We start from the raw sequence: 19,974 nt of genomic DNA, 5'->3' as shown, positions 1-19,974 counted from the left end.
ACAATAGTTAAAATATTAGAAGGTAGAATAAATACCAGTTGTGATTGCTGTGTTTGAAGGTTAATACACTTGTCCCGATCCCTCAAAAGAAAGAAAGCATAAATAAATGTAATACCTCCCAGGTTTGAACGTGAGTTTGGGCAAGAGAATATTCTGACAGAAGGCATGAAGTACAGTTAACAGGTGTAAATTACGAATGTAGCTGTGGTCAGGACAGATGAATTACTGGAGCTGTATTTCCCTAACGTTAAAGTATTTCAGGAGCTGTTTATACACATACACACAGACACATATAATATTATATTTAAATATATAACATTTGATCTATATTTACTGCATTAGTGAATTAGGGAAGATGGTGGTCAAATGACTGAAGCTGAGTAAATGTATTGGACGAAAGAGAAGACAGAAAGAATGCCAAGTGCCCAGATATTTGATACTGCCTATCACGTGTCTTCATACTCTAGTATCATTCTGTCTATATGTAAATAAACACAATTATGTACTGTGCCTCCCTTTTTTGGTAGTTAAAAATCTGTAACTGCCCACTCCAGCTCAGTTCAGCCATGGCAGACTGGCGTGGGTTAGGAAGAGGACTACACAGAGAAGCCAGGATGTTTCTGCAGCTTTGCTCATCATTTCATGGTTTCAGCTGATGCTGGAACTGCCCCCGCCTCAACTCCAAAACCACCTAGCCTTTTGACCCTGCAATCCTAGAAACAGTAGCAGCTTCCTGGTATGATTAATCTTTTGGGTGCTTCATCACGCTGTTTAATTCTCCCGAACATTCCAATCCACACTCTTAACTGTAACTTCCTACGTATCAAATCTCTCACATTCATGGGCTCAGTTTTCATGACAGGGCCCTGAATGGTAGAGCTATTACCCTTGGGCTATAAAGAACTCTCACCTATCAAACACTAACCCTCCAATAAAAAGGGGCAATACAGAGGTACTTTAATATTTTGTAGATAGTTAGAAACATAAATGATGACACTAATGAGGGAATATGAGAGGATCAACCTCATATCCCTTCAGGGAGAGAAAACCAACACAATCTTTTCAGGAATGAAACTTGGTTACATATAGTAAGAGCCTGAAAAATGCTCCATATACATTAAATAATTTTCTTCATAAAAATCTAGCTTAAGGTGCAGATACAATTTTACATAGGGGGATGTTTACTACGATGTTATGAGAATGAAAAATTACAAACAACCTGAAAACATGGTATGTATTTGTATTTTTTTTTATAGCATTCAATGCAACCCTAAGTTTTAAGTGTATACTGTTATATACCTCCACTAGACCTGAAGCACTGAAGAGGGCAAGGATAATTGTTTTAAACACTGAGGACTGTGTGTTAGACACCTGTTAAAGGCTCTCAAGGAGTAGTTCTGGAATAAATTAATGAGGCAGCATTAAAGATGAACTTACAGAAGAATTTTATATTAAATGGTAAATTTTGCCAGAGCAAAAGAACAAATGCACTACGGTGTACTTAGCATTTTTCTTTTAACTAAATTTTTCAAAACACCTTTTAATGGTTCATAGTTCTGTTATTTCTCCATAGGAATGTTAAAATCAGCTGACTTTTCACTCAAAGGAATTTCAGTGCCTCTCCAAAACCTGCAGGAGGGGAGTTTGAAGTCCTCGATATGTGCAGATCTCTGTAATTTGACCCATTGTGGCTTTCTAGCTTTGTACACCTTATCATCTCCCAAACCAGTGTTTTCCCATGGGACATTTCTGTTGTCTCTTTTGCTGCCTAAACACTCTCTCCACCAATTAAACCCTAGGTTCCAGGTACATCTTTTCTCCAAAGCTATCTCAGAAGCAGGCTGTACGTTTATAAAAATGTTTCCCCACATAATACTTATTTGGCAATTAGCCACACATTATTAATTCATGGCATGCCCTGTATTAAACTGTTCTTTGTAAGTCTCATTAAGTAGCTTTTCACATGTCTCTGCCTAATCAATGGCTTGAGTAAATACTACAGTTCTCGGGAGTAGCTTTATAAACAGAAGAGTACCTTGTATGCACTGTAAGTAACACAAGACTCCTAGTACCAGGTTCAGGTAAACGCAGATGCGGGCATTTGGGGATCTGAGTTTTACTCAATTCAAGCCTTGTTTAAAAATTGCTGAAGTATTTAGATATCAAAGCCTATTCTATCTAGCATTTATACATTGTTGGCAACGTCCTTTATGTTATAAGCTCCAGGGGAAGTGAGGGGGCCATATGTGTGTTGAGCCCATCACTGTCTGACAAGCAATTGTATAGTACTGGATCTATGATGTGGCTGCTCAGTACACATTTAGTGACTAAAGACTGAGACATCAAATATTTGTGAAAGTGGCAGATACTCTCCGTAATTTGTCCTTTATATGAGGTGAATTTAGGGTAAAAAGGAAAAATAGAAAGAAGCTTCCAGACTCTCGTAGAAGCTACCAGATATTCTACATAAAGAAAATGAACATTTCAGGTAACTCTTCTCAGTATGAAAAACACTGTGAAAGAAAAAACCTTGACTTACACGAAGGACTAGCCAACTTTCCTAGATTATACATACAATAACCTTTGTGAGGGGATCTCATGTGTTTCCTTATGATAAAAGATTTTCAGATATTGGGTAGATATTAGTAGTGTTGATGTCCAATGCTTTATCTTTCTTTACTGTTGAAATATACAAATCTATTTAATTATTTAAAACATTTTGCATATTAAAAACTACTCCTTCAAAGCAAAATGGCTCAATATTGTCACCATTAAAGGCTTTGCTTGCTTGGCTTATTTTTACCAAGAGGTAGTAAATTCAGATGAGATTGGGTGCATTCAGGGTGGTATGGCCATAGGCAAGAGGTCGTAAATTCAAAAACCAGTCTAAAAAACTGCTTTTTGTGTATGTGTAAAACGTAGTAAAGATTTTTTTTATGTGATTAAAAACTCATACCTGTTGATCTCCAAGGAAATGACTTTTCAGTTGAGCTAGAAAAAAAGAAGAAGAAAAAAAAACAGGAACATTTACTTTCTTTGTCATAAAATTTAATTGTGGACCCATTTTGCATATGAACATTTAATTTTCACATTTAATTACATTAAGTATAAAAACCTCACACAAAATTCAAAATTATTCTTCTAAGTTAATTACTTAACCTTCTCCATTAATTTGAGACAAAACTGTACGTCGACTTAGAAAGTAAGGCAAATTATAAAGTGACATAAGATTCTCCTTGAATGAGACAAATAAAATAGCACAACTGCGTATGATAATCATGGTAATTAAATGATTTACTATGCTGCTTTCTGTGATAATATGTAAATTACCTATATATTAAAATAATATCTACATTAGAAAGAACCAAAAAGTTTGTTCAGAACTTCATTCATTTTACTTATTTTCCAAACAAGCTCTAGATACAACAGGCACAAAAGTTACTGGGATCAGTTCAAACAGAATGTTAACTTATAAAATTTAAATCATAAAACTTTATATTAAAATATGAGGTTTTACAAGGCGGAAGAAATTTTTAGCTATACATTTGTCTTGGTTTATAGAGTAGTAATTTAAAAACATATCTGTGCCTCTCTGACCCCCACCCCTCACCCAATACAGAAAAGCAAGGGGACAGTGTGGTAGGAACATAGGAACAAGAAGCTGGATTATTAAGAATTTACTAAGTACTTTATTGCAAGTACTACACATAGGTTGTCTCCTTTACATTATTCAGAACAACCTTATGAGTAGATACATTATCTTCATTTTACAGATAAAGTAACTGGCCAAAGACTTATTTATAATCTCAAGAGCTGGGACTCAAACCCAGGATCATTTGATTCCAAAGTCAGGGTGTTTCATTACTGTGATATATGGCAGAACAGTGTGTAACCCCATTTTTACATCAATGCATACACATATACAATATGCCTAGAAAGAAGTCTAGAAAAATAAAAATCAAGTAGTAAGCAGTTATCTGTGTGGGGCACAACGGAAAAAAATTGTTTCTTTACAAACATTTTATTTTTAAAAAAATCAGAATAAAGCACATATTGAAGTATTTTTGGACTGTTTATTAAATTTAAGGAAAAGGTGTGTGACTCTGGATATAAGGAAACACTGTACAATGAAGGACCTGGAACAGAAGGAGGAGCAATCCTTTTAGTGCTATAGTTGTAAGATTTTAAGTTGTTGTTAACCCCTTGATATCTCCCCAAGTCATTAAGTGGTTAATGAAACTCCTGCTGGTTAAAAACTCTGGATGGAATAAGAACTCCCTGAGCTTTAATTTCATGTGTGATTTGCCTTTTCTTCATCAGAGGCCCAGCAGTTCACATTCCAGGACACTGAAATCAGCTGCAAGTAGGAAGCATGCTCCCAAAGAATGGAGTCAATCAGTTAATGCTGATCTTTAGCATTTCAGTGATGTTCATTTGTCTGATGCAGCCCTGACTGACTTCAAAAGGAACCGATGAGATGGAAAAAGGTGAAAATTTAGTTAAATACCAGTAAGGGCATGTTGTCTTGCTCCTCAGAGTGCTTTATCGCATTCTTAGGAATCTAAAAGTGGCTCCCTAAACTGAATGTCAACTTCTGTTGAATCTATTTTTATCATTTAGTTCTATTATCTAAATTAGTTTTCTAAGCACTGAGGCTGATATTTATTCAACTATGTTCTTATCAAAATGTTCATATTTCTTATCAATACTAAAATACATGATAAATCAAAATACCATCCAGGAATGTTTAATACTTTAAGTTTCTTGGGAATATCAAGAAAGCCTATTTACTTTTTGTGTTTGAAGTTTACATAAACTTTAATGAAATACCTTTACAAGATTTTTTATTCTTGAAATTATATACAAGAGAGTATATTTCATGTTAATTGCTCAGATTGGACAAGGGCTGTCTCTGTTTTGCTCATCTCTTCATATTAAGTACCCACCTAACATATTGCCTTAAATACAGCAGATGCTTTATAGATATTGTTCTTATAACACAAATTGTGAAAATACCAAGTTGTTCATTGTTCTGCAAGATCAGTTATATAAATGGTCAAATATTACTCTGCTCAAGCAAGTCAACTTATTCTCCTCTACCGTAGGCATAAAATTCCAGTAGCCTCATTGTGTAACAACAATCAAGCAAATGGTATTTTTTCTAATGAAAAGACCTCTTTGGTCATCAATATAATAAGGCATTCCTAAGTGAAGGCAATAGAAAGCCTCAGGTCATATTATTTTCCCCAACTCTATATTAGGTAAAATATACAAATCATTAGAAAAATAAACTAATATTACTATTAAAAATAAGCACAAAGTTCCATGGTATATTTTGATGACTATAAAGGGTGGGGCAAAAGTAGGTTTACAGTTGTTTGTACGGAAAATAAAACAATAATTTATAAATAATACAAGGATAAACTGGTTCACATAAACCTACTTTTGCCAACATCAGCATATTCAGCCCCATGACCCTCACACTAACCCTACAATTCTGTTATGACCGGCCATTATAGGTTATCCAGAAGAGTCTATTTCCTTTTGAATCACCGCTCTGGAATTCAGGGATCAGACAATATATATGTGCGATTTTGAAACATTAAGTTGCTGAATATAACCTATTTGTTTTAGAATTGAATTTATTGGGTTGATATTATTTCACAAAACCATACAGGTTTCACGTGTACAACTCATCAAAACATCATCGGCACACTGCATTGTGTGCCCGTCATCCCAAGCAAAGTCTCTTTCCATCCCCACCTCCCCTCTTTGCCCACCTCTATGTACCCCCTACAACCCCTTTCCCTCTGGCTATCACTACACTGTGTCTATATGTTTTATATACATATGTTTTGTTTTTGCTTAATCCCTCTGAAATGTTAAGTCAATGAATGTAACCTGCTTTTATTAGAACAATTAAAGGCAGCTCCCGGTTAGAAGCTTATTCCCTCCTCCTTCCCTCTCTCCCTCTAACCATCTATTCCTAGAAACACTTCCCCCATCTTTTACGGAATGCCTACAATGTGACTACAGGCAGAATGCCCAAAAGACTCCGTCCCTTTCCCTTCACTTCTTATCTGAAGATGCCAAATAGCTTGTGTTCAGGAGCTTCCAGTGGAATGTGAAACACATTTTAATATACAAAAACTGAACCACACATAATACTTAGTTTCAGTGGGAAGATGCATTCACATTTTCTTATAACAATTATCAACAACTTTCTAGAATGAGATCCATTCATAAGATGGTATGAACAACAATTAAAATAAAATTCATTAGCAAATTAATAAACCAAGGCAATTCATTTTAATGTGAACAATGATAGTTTTGTTTTAAGGAAGACACCATGCCTATATCACAACAATACATGAAAATATGTAGTCAAGCACTGTAAAACTGTACACACTTATGAAACTAAATGTTTTTTTTTTCCATTCAGAGACATAAGTTAGAGGCAAAAATATTTTTGTTGGATTTTTATAGCTGTGCAATGTCTTTGAAACCCTCCTTATTTTAGCATTTTCCCATGAGTCAGAAAATTAACCTGCTCACACTCCTCTGCAGCCAGAGGGCAGGCCGGCTACCGAGGGTCTACAAGCACGCACGCGAGGGGGCGGCAATGGTAAGGTGGGGGGCATCGGTGGTGGACTCAGCAGTGACGGAGGGCACTGCTCCTGGGTGCCCTGACTCAGAATCAGGCTCTCTGGCCTTCCTAGGGATTCCGTAAGTTGACACCCAGAAGCTTTTAATAAGTTCCTTGTCTGCTTACACAAGCCAGAGCAGATTCTATTCAACCAAAAGTTCTGACTGATGTTAGCAGAAACCTAAGTACTACAACTGAAAACAAATATAAACAGGCCCTCTGAGGAGAGCCAGAACTTCACTCCTCAACTCTAGACCTGTATTTCCAAATGCATACTAGACATATTTCATATTCAACACACTGAAACTCTCCCCGAACTCACTCCTGTTTAATCATTACATTACTGCCCAGTCACTCAAATTGAAGAACATGGAATCATTTTATTGTTCCCATCCCCCTCCTGACTGGCATGCAAACTCCATGAGGACAGTGAAGTCTCCCTTGTTCACAGATGTACATCCAGATCCTAAGACAGCACCTGCAAATGGCCATCAATCAAAACATACACCTTTTGATTTTATCCATACTACCACAGACAGGCTCAGGCCTTCGTCCTCGCATCATCTTTAGCTGGACCATTCTTTCAGTCTCTTCCCTAACTTGTCTTCCTGGCTTTAATTTCTCATCCTTTCAGACTCTTCTCTATGCTGCTGTTCAAAGTGATTTTTCAAACACTCCAATATGACACTGTCACCCTGATGCTAATGTACAACAGATCCACAGAGGATAAATTTCCAACATCTTAGTATGGCACAGATTCAGACATCTTAGTTTGGCTCAGAAGGCCCTCTACCACCTGGTTCCTTCCGTTTGTCCTTTCCCTCACAAACCTACATTCTAGGCACTTCTAATTACTTGCAGTTCTCTCACACACCATCCTGCTTCGCGCTTCCCATGGTACTTTGGGAATAGAACATGGAGAAGTAGAATCTGTAAACTCTTTCAAAATTATACAAATTCCATCCAAAATGGTATATGCAGGTACCATATAACAATATATATGTTAAATACCCATGAAATTGAACGCTCTAATGAAGTTTACCTTCCCTTTGTATCACTTAATAACAGCAGTATTTTTGAAAAAATGGCCTACTTAATTCTGTACCCAATTTTGTCCCGATTCTAGTTTGTCTGATATAAGCCAGACTGCTTTAGTGGACACCAAGGTAAACAGCAGGGGAGGAGGCAGTGGAGAATTTGTTGGTGCCACATGGAAATTTTACTATGTCATTTTTCTTATCTTCTCCCAGGTCTAGATGGGGTTCCTTTGATCACTGATAGATTTTAGGTTACTGTCACTACTCTCCAGAGGGACACACTAAATTGGAATAGAATCCAAGAGTTATTCCCCTGTTGAAAAGAGAATCAGGTCTTAGCCTGAGACTAGAAAACAGTCAAAGTATAACATGCACTTCTTTGTTTTGTTTTTAAAAATTATTGTGTTAAGAAATTTAATACACACACACACATATATGAGTGTATACAGAACCTTCATTAATAGGCCAAAAAAACTTAAGCATGGCCAATTTCAAATTAAAGTTCATTTAGTACAAATGGAGAAAAATTAGTGAAATGAATTTTTCTAGAAATTTGTATTTATTAATAGAGGATGGTGGGATGGGCATGTTCAACTGTCATATATATCCTTCACAGCATTCTCCCTGGTGATCACCAATCATTTTTCAAGAATCAGCTCAATGGAAGTTGATCACTTCCTCCTTTATGCCAAGAATATACTCAAGAATCCATCTTGATTTTTGAAGTTTTCATGACTGTAATTGTAGTATCTGTTTAGCTCTCTGTTTCCACTACCAAACTATGGCCTTCTGGAAGGTAAAGATTGTGTTTTAATTCTATCTGCATCCAAGAAGCATGGAAGAGTTTGCTAAATAAATAATAGTTGATTTTAACTCTTTGGATTGTTCTTTTTAAAGCTAATTCTATGTAATTTTAGAAATTGTTTCAATTGCTCACCACTCCCAACCCTTGATTTTGGCTCTTTCCGGACCTTGTAGAAAAGACGCTTATTGTTTCTATTATATTTTTCAGTCAACAAATATTTGTTGATCATCTATGGAGTGTCAGAGGTGGAATTATAACAGTGAAAAGAGGCAAAGTCCTTGCCTTCTGGGTGCTTACCACTGTCTTGTAATTACTCATGACAGTACCTGTGTGATTCCCAAACTAGGTCACATGCCCCTCAAAAAAAAGTGAGTGTCAAGAGTCTTGAAAGGCTGACCTTAAAGCCAGAATCTTTTATGAAAGGACTGATCCAGCAGTGTGCTGAGTAAAGAAGCATTCTTCTAACCACCAAAAGTGTGCTACATCTTTCAAAACACAAGGGCTAGCTCTCTTTCCACTCACCTATTAAAAGGAGGTAAATTGGTATTGACTAACTACTCAGGTAGGAATGAGAACATGAAGTCTCTGGAGGAAAGATATATAGCTCAATTCCCACAACTCAAAAATTATAAATACTGGGAAACCAGCCAGTTTGGGAGACCACCAACATAATATTCTACATGTGCAAGCAAACTTGACATTTCCTCCCTTTGTATTATGATCATCTCTTCAAATGGTTGTTTGAACCATCCCAATTCAGTAGTATTACAGAATTTACTTATTTCACTATTACAGCATATTCGTTCATAATATTTAAAATGGTCCTTAGGCTTTATTCCTTTACTGAACACAACTAATGAGTAAATGAACACTAACTGATCAAATGGTTATTAATCTTATAAAAAATTTTAAGGTACATTTTTACATTGCTGGCCTTCCTTAGTCTTTCCTCTTGAGTTTCCTATTAGTTTTATTGTTTTGGGCTCCCAACATAATTCTGAATTCCACACAAAAGTTCTGTATTTCTACTGCATGTGTTAACTCTTTTAATGCAACAACTATCTTATGTTTACAGATGAAATCTCAGTAGCTAGAATACATTCCAAACTGTTGTTCTCTGTTTCTTACACATATATTAATGTCTTGTCTTCAACTTGTGGTTTGCTTATTTTAAAAAATTTCCCTTCAACTTTTTCATTTGTTATTGGTAGGCTTTACCATTCTACTAATTAAAATTATTCCATTAGCAAATGTGTAGGTTTTCTGGATTCTAAATCCATTATGAAAACTTCTGGCAACTCTATTGGTTTATTATAATTACCTTTGGAAATCCATTAATTTAATATTTATAACTACTTTTGAATTGATTCCAAGGTCTATTTTTCAGCTAAAAAATAAAAAGAGAAAGTAGATTTGTTTGGGATTTATTTTTTGGCAATGGTTACACAGTGTAATTATCTAACACCTGTTATCCTCTAGGCATTACAAAATGCTTTTTAATGAACTGCTTCAGGAATCATAGATATGGGCTCCACAGTTCCCAGGTAATTCCATATATCCTATTATACACCTAGGATTTTTCTCCCCCAGGAATCTGGCAAAATAACTATTAACAATTCTCAAGTTTTTGTCTCTACTTGGAGCGTTGCAGGATATATTTAAAACAAACTTCTTCATCTGAGTAATCCATTCTGTTGAACACTTAAATTTCTCTATCTTCACTAATTATAATTAAATTAAGTCTTCAGTTATAATGTGGAGCTAACATCATAACATATTTCAAGTCTTATTACTGTCATGAAGTGCTTTGCCTTCCGTTTTAATTATTACTTTTAAAACTTGATTCAGTTTTCTTAATGCATCTGTAAAATATTCCACTAGTGTCTTATCAGAACTTAGCTAGGTAAAGCTGTGTCCAAGCTTTCTTGAACGTACTTGAATTTATGCTTGAGAATGCTACACTTTGAATATAATACCTGTGGAAGTCTCAGGGCTTTTTATACTCATATTAGCATGGTGTGAAGTGGGGTCTGAAGACTGAGATGGAATTGGGGGTTCTCTAAAAGCTACACACCATCTCCTGATATTCCAAGAACTCATACCAACTACCAATATGTAACTGTTCGGTTCTAATTAGTTGTTTTTCCTGTGTTTGGGAAACAGGGACCTCATCTCTCACTTTTAATTGGATAACAACTGACTAAGAAATAAATCCTTTACATTAAACAGAGACTTAATTTCTGTCTCAGCATCAGAACAAATAGAGCAGTTATACAAAATTAAACAATATATCATGATTACTCTTCTCAAGACAGGTGTAAATAGCTCTTCATTCTTCCACTAGGCTATTTTAGTAAGTCAAAGTCAGGAAGACCAATATGTAGAACAAATAATGGGGTTGAAGCAGAGGAGGGAGTTGGAATGCAAACAACTGTCTCTACCTACCACATTATCATCCCTGAGGGGCTCTGAGGACCCGACCCTAGTTTAAAAAAAACCACTAGCCTATGACAATAAGGATATTTTAGCCACAATCAGAAAACAATCTGTCTTGACATTTAACTACATTTTTAGAGCCTCTTCCAAATTTAGTTATTATCTCTTCATAATCAATCTCAACCAAAAGAAAAAAAACAAAAGCTCTCCCTCCAATTAACAATCGTTCCAGGACTGAGGCTCCTTTCTCTGTTCTTTTTTCAAGGAAACCAGACCCTTGACAATACCCTGTGGGGTGAAAACTGATTTCCTTCTTCGTAAGAATGGACCACCCGATTTCAGCAGTCAGGACAAGGGTGACCATGACATGACGACATGCTCATAACTGAAGCTTATCATTATTTTTAATGTGTCATGGTTTTAAATTGCCCTGAAAGTGGTATATGGCTATAATTTGAATTAAAGCAAAGCATATGGGATAGGCCAAAGGGCTTCTTTTCATAATTATTCATAAATCTGAGGGTGATATTGAAGTTAGAGAAATGAAAGGGTGCTTGGATTGACAATGATACCCTTCATGTAGGCTGCAGTGGCTCCTGACCCACCAGAAATAGAGGACGGGCCTAAGGTTCTCTTCCAACAGTGGTGCGGACTTGTGCCAATCCAGCTGTACTCTAAACCCAATCACTTGTGTAACCAACAGAAGGAACAAACAAGACAGCTATAGGAAGGTAAGCTTCATACTGCATGGAACACAGGAAAGGTATTGGTTTACAGTTTGACCCAAATGTATACTCTCTCTCAATGACACTTTACCTGAAAAAAAAAATGGCCATGGTCTCACAGTGTGGTTTCACAATTTTAGTCTTTAAAAAAATCATAAGCAACAGGGACAGCAAAGTGTGGTGTAACAGGACAGCCTTGGTTTCCATGGGCTGCTGGCAAGTGTAGGGTACAATGTATAACCAACCACTGTGGTAGACATTCATACTCTCCTTACTGGCTCTACTTTGTTTTTACCCTTGTTTCCACAATTCTTCATCTCACTTTTCACTCATGCTACTCTACCATATTTTTGGACCCTTAGAACAGCTGCCTAAAATGAATTCCAGGAAAAGGAATATATAAATAAATAATAATGCAAGAAGTCTCCTAAAGAGAAAATTATGTATCTGATGCACAGCAAAAAACACTGAACAAAGAGGAAATACTATAAAATAGCCCTTTCAAAAATTCGGGAGAATTTCATAGGGATTGTAGGTGAACATATTTTAGGAGACGTTCAATATTTTTTGACAAATGCATTTTGTTAGTGTTTTGATTCTATGAATGAAAGATCCAGAAGGCCATGTGGAAAGCGGAAGATCAAAAAGGATGTAGCACTAGACAAAAATGAGACAAACAGCTCCCTCTGGTATCCCCATGAATTATCCAGGGAGCATGACTTCCATTTAAGCCCATCCCACAATGGGTTTTCCAACCAGTAAAAGTAGAAATTAGAATGGAAGGGTTTGCTAACATTTCAGTTGACATTTGAAAGAGTGAAAGCAACTGAGATGAAAATAGTGTAACGGCTAAACACAACACCAAACTCTCTTTCTTAAATATTCTGTCATAACTCAGGATGCTATATAGGCAAAGGGTCAGTCTCAGAATAGAAGGACTACTGCAATTTATATATGGCCATGGTCTACAAAATGTTACTGTATTCCTCATTTCTATTCTTCCACAACCCTCAAAGGTGAAGAAACAGAACAAAAATTTTTTTAGTTTAAAATGAAAAAGAAAACACACAAACATGCTTAAAAGAAATGCATTAAACAATTCAAATCTTACACTTTTAAATAAAGCTAGCACTGGTAAGGAGGAGAGCAAGGGTCCTGTTTTTCTACTTGCTTTACTTGAGATGGAGGACAGGACTAAGCTGTAGAGATCTGTTCTAACAGATATCCTGGCTGGTATCCCAATCTCTCAAAAAATCATCACATAAATAGCTTTATGATGCATACAAGATCATTTTGTATATTAGAATTTAAAATGCTTTGAAAAACCCACGTAAATATTTATTTAAAATAAATTTTAAGATATCATAAGCCTAAATTTTTTATTAACCCTGTACTCTCCTGATTATTTCTCCTGTTTAGATATTCAAAAGCAAATGATTTATTCACATTCAATTCTTTGATACTCATGTAAAGGCACTATTGAATCTGGTGTGTTTGAAAATGATATTACCCAGAGTAAGACTTTACTTTCTAAATAAGACTTTCTTAGAGAAAATTTTATTCTCATTATGAGTGTAAAATGAAAGAACATAATATATTTCTTAAATTCTGCTTTGCTTTTTGAAGAAAACTGTCTTTCTTAAGGTGTAACAGCATTTTCAGCTCTTGATTCATGGGCAAACATCATAAAATAGCCATTTTAGTGCTGAAGGAGGAACTGATTCACATGGGATAGAATACAGACCCAATCATCAATAACTGCTCTGAAAAAAGAATGGACACATAAGGATACAGTCAACATTTGGCATAGCATATGCTACGTTTCCATGTAGTAAGAGGTATGGAATCTAGGAAAGGGGTTCTAAAATGCTTTAAATCTCTCCCGAATACTCTCCTGGATTCCTACTTTGTCCCTATTTCCCTACTTCCTTTGTTTCCTTCTCTTCTCTATTTATCCCGAGCACATTAATGTGCAGATTTTCCATACTATTGAAAAGGGGAATGAAAAGAAAAAAGCCTGTAAGAATAAATGAGAAAGAATGATGATAATGATAATGGGGGAACATGGTATCTCAAAAACACATTTTTGAGGTATAATGGGTGATCCATAAACACTGTTCAGTGGTTGAATAGGCACCCTCTATGACAACTCGACAAGGGAAGTGGCTGGGCAAAGTTGCTTTAAATTCCCAGATTTCAGGTCCAGCATTCTTTGGAGAAGAAAAGAGGAACAATGGTTTGCAATATGACAGAAGCGGAAAATCAGCTTTATTGTTTCTCTGTCCCTGTATTTCCTATGAACTGGTATTTATATCTAGATGGTTGAGCAATTTTGGAGCAAAAACACAGCATAGGTGTTAGTCTTTAAAAAAAATCATAAGCAACAGGGACAGCAAAGTGTGGTGTAACAGGACAGCCTTGGTTTCCATGGGCTGCTGGCAAGTGTAGAGTACAATGTATAACCAACCTACTTCCTATTGCATCACATCAGTAGGCCATGACTTCTGTCTTGTGACACTAACACAGGTAGATCAGTGGGTTCAGGGCCTATTTGCCTGATCCAGTCACTGTAAAATTTCCCATCATCTTTTCAGCTAATGATTTTAGAAAACATTGGTGATCACAGATCCAGATACATTATTTTGTTAGTAGTTGCAAAATGCACCCAAGATTTTAAATTCTAGACTTATTCTTAATATACTAGTTAAGTCAATAATATATTTTCTGCCCTGGCCAGATGGCTCAGGTGTTTGGAGCACTGTCTCACACATGAAAAAGTTGCAGGTCCAATTCCTGGTCAGGGTACATACATAGGTTGTGTGTTCGATCCCCAGGTGGAGTGCATACAGGAGGCAATCAATGATTCTCTCACATAAATGCTTCTCTCCCTCCCTCTCTCTCCATCCCCCCTCCCCCATCTCTAAAAATCAATAAAACATATCCAAATGTATCCTTGAATAAGAATTAAAAAATAATATAATTTCTATCTTTGAATTTATGTTCATCTGGAATACAAAAAAATATGGTTCCACTTACCATTTCCAAGTAAGCTTTTACTAAAAATTATTTTGCTAATGCAGAAAAGATATAAATCTGTCTTTTGTACTTGCTAAGACATGTTCTTATATCATGGTTGCTAAGATTATCTGAATTTTTTTTGTGTGGCTCAAATAGCACTATTATTGATAACATAACTAAAGGTGGGTGGTGATAGAGCAACCTTTAATTGGCTTGTTCTGAAGCAAAGACTACACAGCATAGGTTTCCAGAATAAATGGCTGTTTTTTTTGTTTCTTTCCAATAAAAACAGAGGTAAAAGGAACAAACACACATATTCTCTAAAGAAATTCCTTCTTGGATTATAAGTAGTCGATTAATGTGAACCAAATTTTGTATCTAAACTATCTGACAGTGGTTAAAATGTACAACTGTTTAATATAAGATTTTGTTTTTTAGCCGTGAAAATCTGTAGCCTACAGGTTTTTTTCCCCACTTAAACTTCAGAGTACTTTTCCGCCTATTTAATTGTGGAGTAACACAACAGCAGAGTAGAAAAATCTATGTAAGAAACAGATTAGATTGATTTGTTATTAAGTAGATTGTGAAGCCTCAGGGAGGATAGCTATAATAACAGTTCAGTCACTACAAAGTCTGGCAAACTCATCAGTTGTTATTTTCCCCCCTTGGCAGACATGTCATGTTCATTTTTATAGCAAGCTGACTAACTGCTGAAAATGCACTAATGGATGGCTCTCGTGTTTAGGTAGAAAATCACAGTTCAAATTTCCCTTTCCATACATCATTGGATTAGAACTATATAGGTAGTTCTCTGAAGGGTTAAGGAAACACCCTGACACACATGAGCTTTTCTGCTCTGTCCTTAACCTGTCAAATGGTAAGGAGAATGTGAACGTAACATCAACTTTCCTTTATTTCAACATGGAGATTAATGATTAAATGGAGGAATGATAAATTCTTTGCCCTGAAAGAACTGAAGAAAATGTTTTTCAAGAATCTCTAAATTAATATCTACATGACTTCCTGTAACATGTTTGTGACCAGTCAAGAACAGAAATGGTAGGCATCCCAGGTTTTCCATAAAGGAGAAACAACATAGTGGTAGTGGATGTGGGGCTGTGGCATAGGAATTTTACAATTGTCTTTGTCTAGTAAGCATGATTTTATACAGACTCTCTATTTGGGGTGGTAGAGTGAAGTGAGGTGAAATGTTCTCAAACCACTTATTGACACTCCAGTGGGAAACCAATAGAATACTATTTTCAAGGAGAAGTATCATCCTCATGTTAAATTCAGGTATGCAATAATTAAAACTGAAGCAAACTAAAGCACACAAAAAACCAACCAAAAAGAAAAAACCCTACTGAACAGATACAAGATAATGTGTACAAAACATCTAGAATGAGTGTCTGTTATGCAATAGTTGCTAAATGAATACTGTTCTTCTCCCTATAATATAAAGAAGTATTTCACCTAAGGATATGAGAAACAAAGACACCAAAGTAGGAACTGAAAGAGTCAGGGGGGCAAATCTAATCTGATTAACAGAGTGCTCTTCACAAGATTAAGAATGATAAAATGCAGACATATATTTATGCTGCTACTAAGGTGCTTTGTCATTTTGTTAGGCATAATAATCCCTTCTAATATTTAGGGATTTGTACCCTTGTATTTATCTTTACAATAAAGCAAAGGCATTGATATTTCTTGTGTAAATTCAGAAGACACCATAAACATTTGCAGTAAAAACAAACAAAAAATGAAAACAAAAAGAGTCACTAAAGAAAATGAGGAAATAGCAGACTGAAAGTGACCAGAGGGGATGGGGAAAGAGGACAATGGTGAAAAGAAGGGGAAGGGACTAGACAGAGAACATGTATGAATGACTCAAGGACACAGACAACAGAGTGGGAACCGACTACGGGGGCAGTGGGATGGGTGGAGGAGGGCAAAGGGGGAAAAACTGAGACAACTGTAACAGAATAAACATGATTTAAAAATTAAAAAAAAAAGAATAGAAAATGAGGAAATAGAAAGTAATGTTAGTATCACTTATTTGGACTTTCAATTATACTAAGATGCAAATCTGGATAATTTAGCATCTATTATATGACATCTATAGAAGGTTGTTTCTTCTACATATAATACTAAAATATTTGTATTCTAAAAACAGATTAACATGGTGTGCTGTTGTGCTGTACAATTTTAAGATATACATCTCAACAGTTATTTCAGCTAAAAAACGACTAATGATAGAACCAAAAACAAAAAAAAGCGGCAAAATTACTCATTTACAAAATGTGAAACTGAAATGGATCATAGACATGAAAAGAGACTTAACCTGACTAATCATAAAAAAAAAGTAAAATGAGATAACATTAGACTGGCAAAATTTAAAGAATCTGCCTAATATTAAATGTTGGACAAAAGAAAACAAAACACAGGATCCTGGAACTTTTCCATGCACAACTTCATAGGATACAATTGTTAAGTTACTTCAGAAAGCAATTCAGCAAGATCCAGAAAAAGTGAAAATGTGCTTTCATTATGACCCAAATATTTCACTTCTAATGATATATTTTTTAGAATCTTATGTTAATCAGAAGATATGTCTAAAAATACTCATTGTTGCATTACTTACAATATTAAAAAGTGAAAGTGAAATGTGCTTCAATAGGGGAATGGCTAAATAGTTTAATATTCTATTATATACAGTAGCAGTTAGAAAAAATAACCTAGAGGCCACAATAAGAGACAAAGGACATTATATAATACAAAAGGGATCAATCCAATAAAAGGATATATAACTCTTGTAAACATATATGCACCTAACACAGGAGTACCTAAACATATAAACAAACTCTTGGTGGACAAAAGGGAGAGATCAAGAGCAATACATTCATAATAGGGGATTGTAGCACCCCACTGACCTCAATAAATAGACCATCCAGGCAAAAAATCAACAAGGCAACAGTGACCTTAAATGACACACTGGACCAGATGGATTTAATGGATATTTACAGAACATTTCATTCTAAAGCAGCAGAATATACATTCTTTTCAAGTGTACATGGAACATTCCCTAGGACAGACCACATGTTCAGAAACAAAAATAAGCCTTTATTAATTCACAAATATTAAAATCATATCAGGCATCTTCTCTGAAGAAAATGGTATGAAACTAGAAGTCAATTAAAATTAAAAAAAAATCACTAAAAAGTACTCAAATATATGGAGGCTGGATAACATGTTACTTAGCATTGAATGAGTCACAATATCAAGGAAGAAATTAAGTTACCTTGAAACAAGCGAAATGAACACACAACAACCCAAGATCTATGGAACACAGAGAAAGCAGTCCTAAGAGACAAATTTGTAACATTACAGGCAGTCATACCTCAAACAAGAAAAATCTCAAATAAACAATGTATTGCTACACCTAAAACAACAAGAGAAAAACACAAATGAAGCCCCCCAGTAAGTAGGAGAAAGGAAATAATAAAAATTACAGCAAAAATAATGAGCTATAAGAAAGAGGAACTAAGTAAACAATCTTATTTACAACTGCAACAGCAACAAAAATTAAGGTGCCCAGGAATAAATTTAACCAAAGAGGTAAAAGACGTATATTCAAAAAGTTACGGGATACGGAAGAAAGAAACTTGAGAAAGACACAAATAAGTAGAAGCATTAAGCATGTTCGTGATAGGAAGAATTAACATCATTAAAATGTCCATACTCTCTAAAGCAATATATACATTAGATGCAATTCCTATCAAGATACCAATGGCATGTATATAAGAACTAGAATATTCCAAAAATTTATATGGAACCAAGAAAGACCCCAAGAAGTCTCAGCGATTTTGAGAAAGAACAATGTTGGAAGTATCACACTATGTGATATGAAACAATACTGCAAGGACGTAGCAATTAAAACAGAATGGGACTGACATAAACACAGACATAAAGATCAATGGAACAGAGATCCCAGAAATAAACCCACACCTTTATTATCAATTAATATTTGACAAAGAAAGCAAGAACATGCAATGGCATAAAAGTCTATTCAATAAACGGTGCTGGGAAATTTGGACAGATATGTGCAAAAAAAAGAAATTGGACCACCTCCTTACACCATACACAAGAATAAACTCGAAATGCATTAAAGACTTAAATATTAGACTCAAAACCATGAAAATCTTAGAAGAAAATATAGGCAGCAAAATCTCAGACATTTTTCATAACGGGGTTTTTTGTGATATATCTCCTCAGGCAAGGGAAACAAGAAAAAAACAAAACAAAAACAAGGGGGCCTACATAAAACTAAAAAGCTTTTGCAGAACCAAAGAAACCATCCACAAAATGAAGAGACAATTCACTGAATGGGAGACCATATTTGCCATTGATACATCTGATAGAGTTAATTTCCCAAATTTATAAGGAACTTACAAAACTCAACGCCAAACAAACGAACTATCCAATTGAAAAATGGGCGAAGGACCCGAACACACACTTCTCCAAAAGAGGACAAAGATGACTAACAGACATATGAAAAGGTGCTTAATGTCACTAATCACCACAGAAATGCAAGTTAAAACCACAATGAGTTATCACCTCACACCTGTCAGATGGCTATCACCACAAGCCTTGCGGATGCTGCCACTGCCGCCCTGGGGCTTCCCAGACCAGCTAGGGTGAACCTCACCATGCTCTTTGATATTCCTGGAGATGGTGAGCCCTTGGGCCAGGTCTCCTTCAAGCTGTTAGACAAAGTTCCAAGGACAGCAGAAAACTTTTGTGCTATGAGCACTGGGGAGAAAGGATTTGGTTACCAAGGTTCCTGCTTTCACAGAGTTACTCCAGGATTTATATGCCAGGGTGGTGACATCCCACGCAGCAGCAGCATAGGTGGCAAGTCAATCTACGGGGAGAAATCTGATCATAATTTCACCCTGAAGCACACAGGTCCTGACATCCTGTCCATGGCAAATGCTGAACCCAACACAAACAGTTCCCAGTTTTCCAACTGCACTCCCAACCCTGAGTGGCAGGATGGCAAACATGTGGCCTTTGGCCAGGTGAAAGATATCATGGATGTTGTGGCAGCCATGGAGTGCTTTGGGTCCAGGAGTGGCAAGACCAGCAAGAACATCACCATTACTGACTGTGGACAATGCTAATAAATTTGACTTGTGTTTTATCTTAACCACCAGACCATTCAGGAAGCACCCCTTCACCCCCATGTACTTGTGTATGTTCTATAATCTCCATGCTCTCACCACAGTTTCCTCACCCCTTCCAAGTCTA

The 19,974-nt window shown here is 35.9% G+C and overlaps 2 protein-coding genes across 9 annotated transcripts in view; one reads left to right on the top strand and one right to left on the bottom strand.

The window, feature by feature from the left end:
• PKP4 (plakophilin 4) overlaps positions 1 to 19,974 on the bottom strand; it is a 239,611-nt gene that overhangs the window by 73,762 nt on the left and 145,875 nt on the right. For all 8 annotated transcript variants that reach the window (XM_054562436.1, XM_054562431.1, XM_054562437.1 and 5 more), the window contains exon 4: positions 2,957 to 2,991. In XM_054562436.1, the coding sequence (XP_054418411.1) occupies positions 2,957 to 2,991 (35 nt within the window). The remainder of the gene's footprint in view (positions 1 to 2,956; positions 2,992 to 19,974) is intronic.
• On the top strand, positions 19,296 to 19,860 carry LOC129061749 (peptidyl-prolyl cis-trans isomerase A-like). The gene has a single exon (XM_054562516.1). It carries the CDS (start codon positions 19,296 to 19,298, stop codon positions 19,845 to 19,847), a length of 552 nt encoding a protein of 183 aa, XP_054418491.1. The 3' UTR covers positions 19,848 to 19,860.

This window comes from Pteronotus mesoamericanus, unplaced genomic scaffold (genome assembly GCF_021234165.1).
Source record: "Pteronotus mesoamericanus isolate MK-2021 breed Mesoamerican mustached bat unplaced genomic scaffold, CSHL_Meso_final scaffold_651, whole genome shotgun sequence".
Lineage (NCBI taxonomy): Eukaryota > Metazoa > Chordata > Mammalia > Chiroptera > Mormoopidae > Pteronotus > Pteronotus mesoamericanus.
The sequence above is the reverse complement of the archived record's forward strand: the minus strand, read 5'-3'. Positions and strand labels throughout refer to the sequence as shown.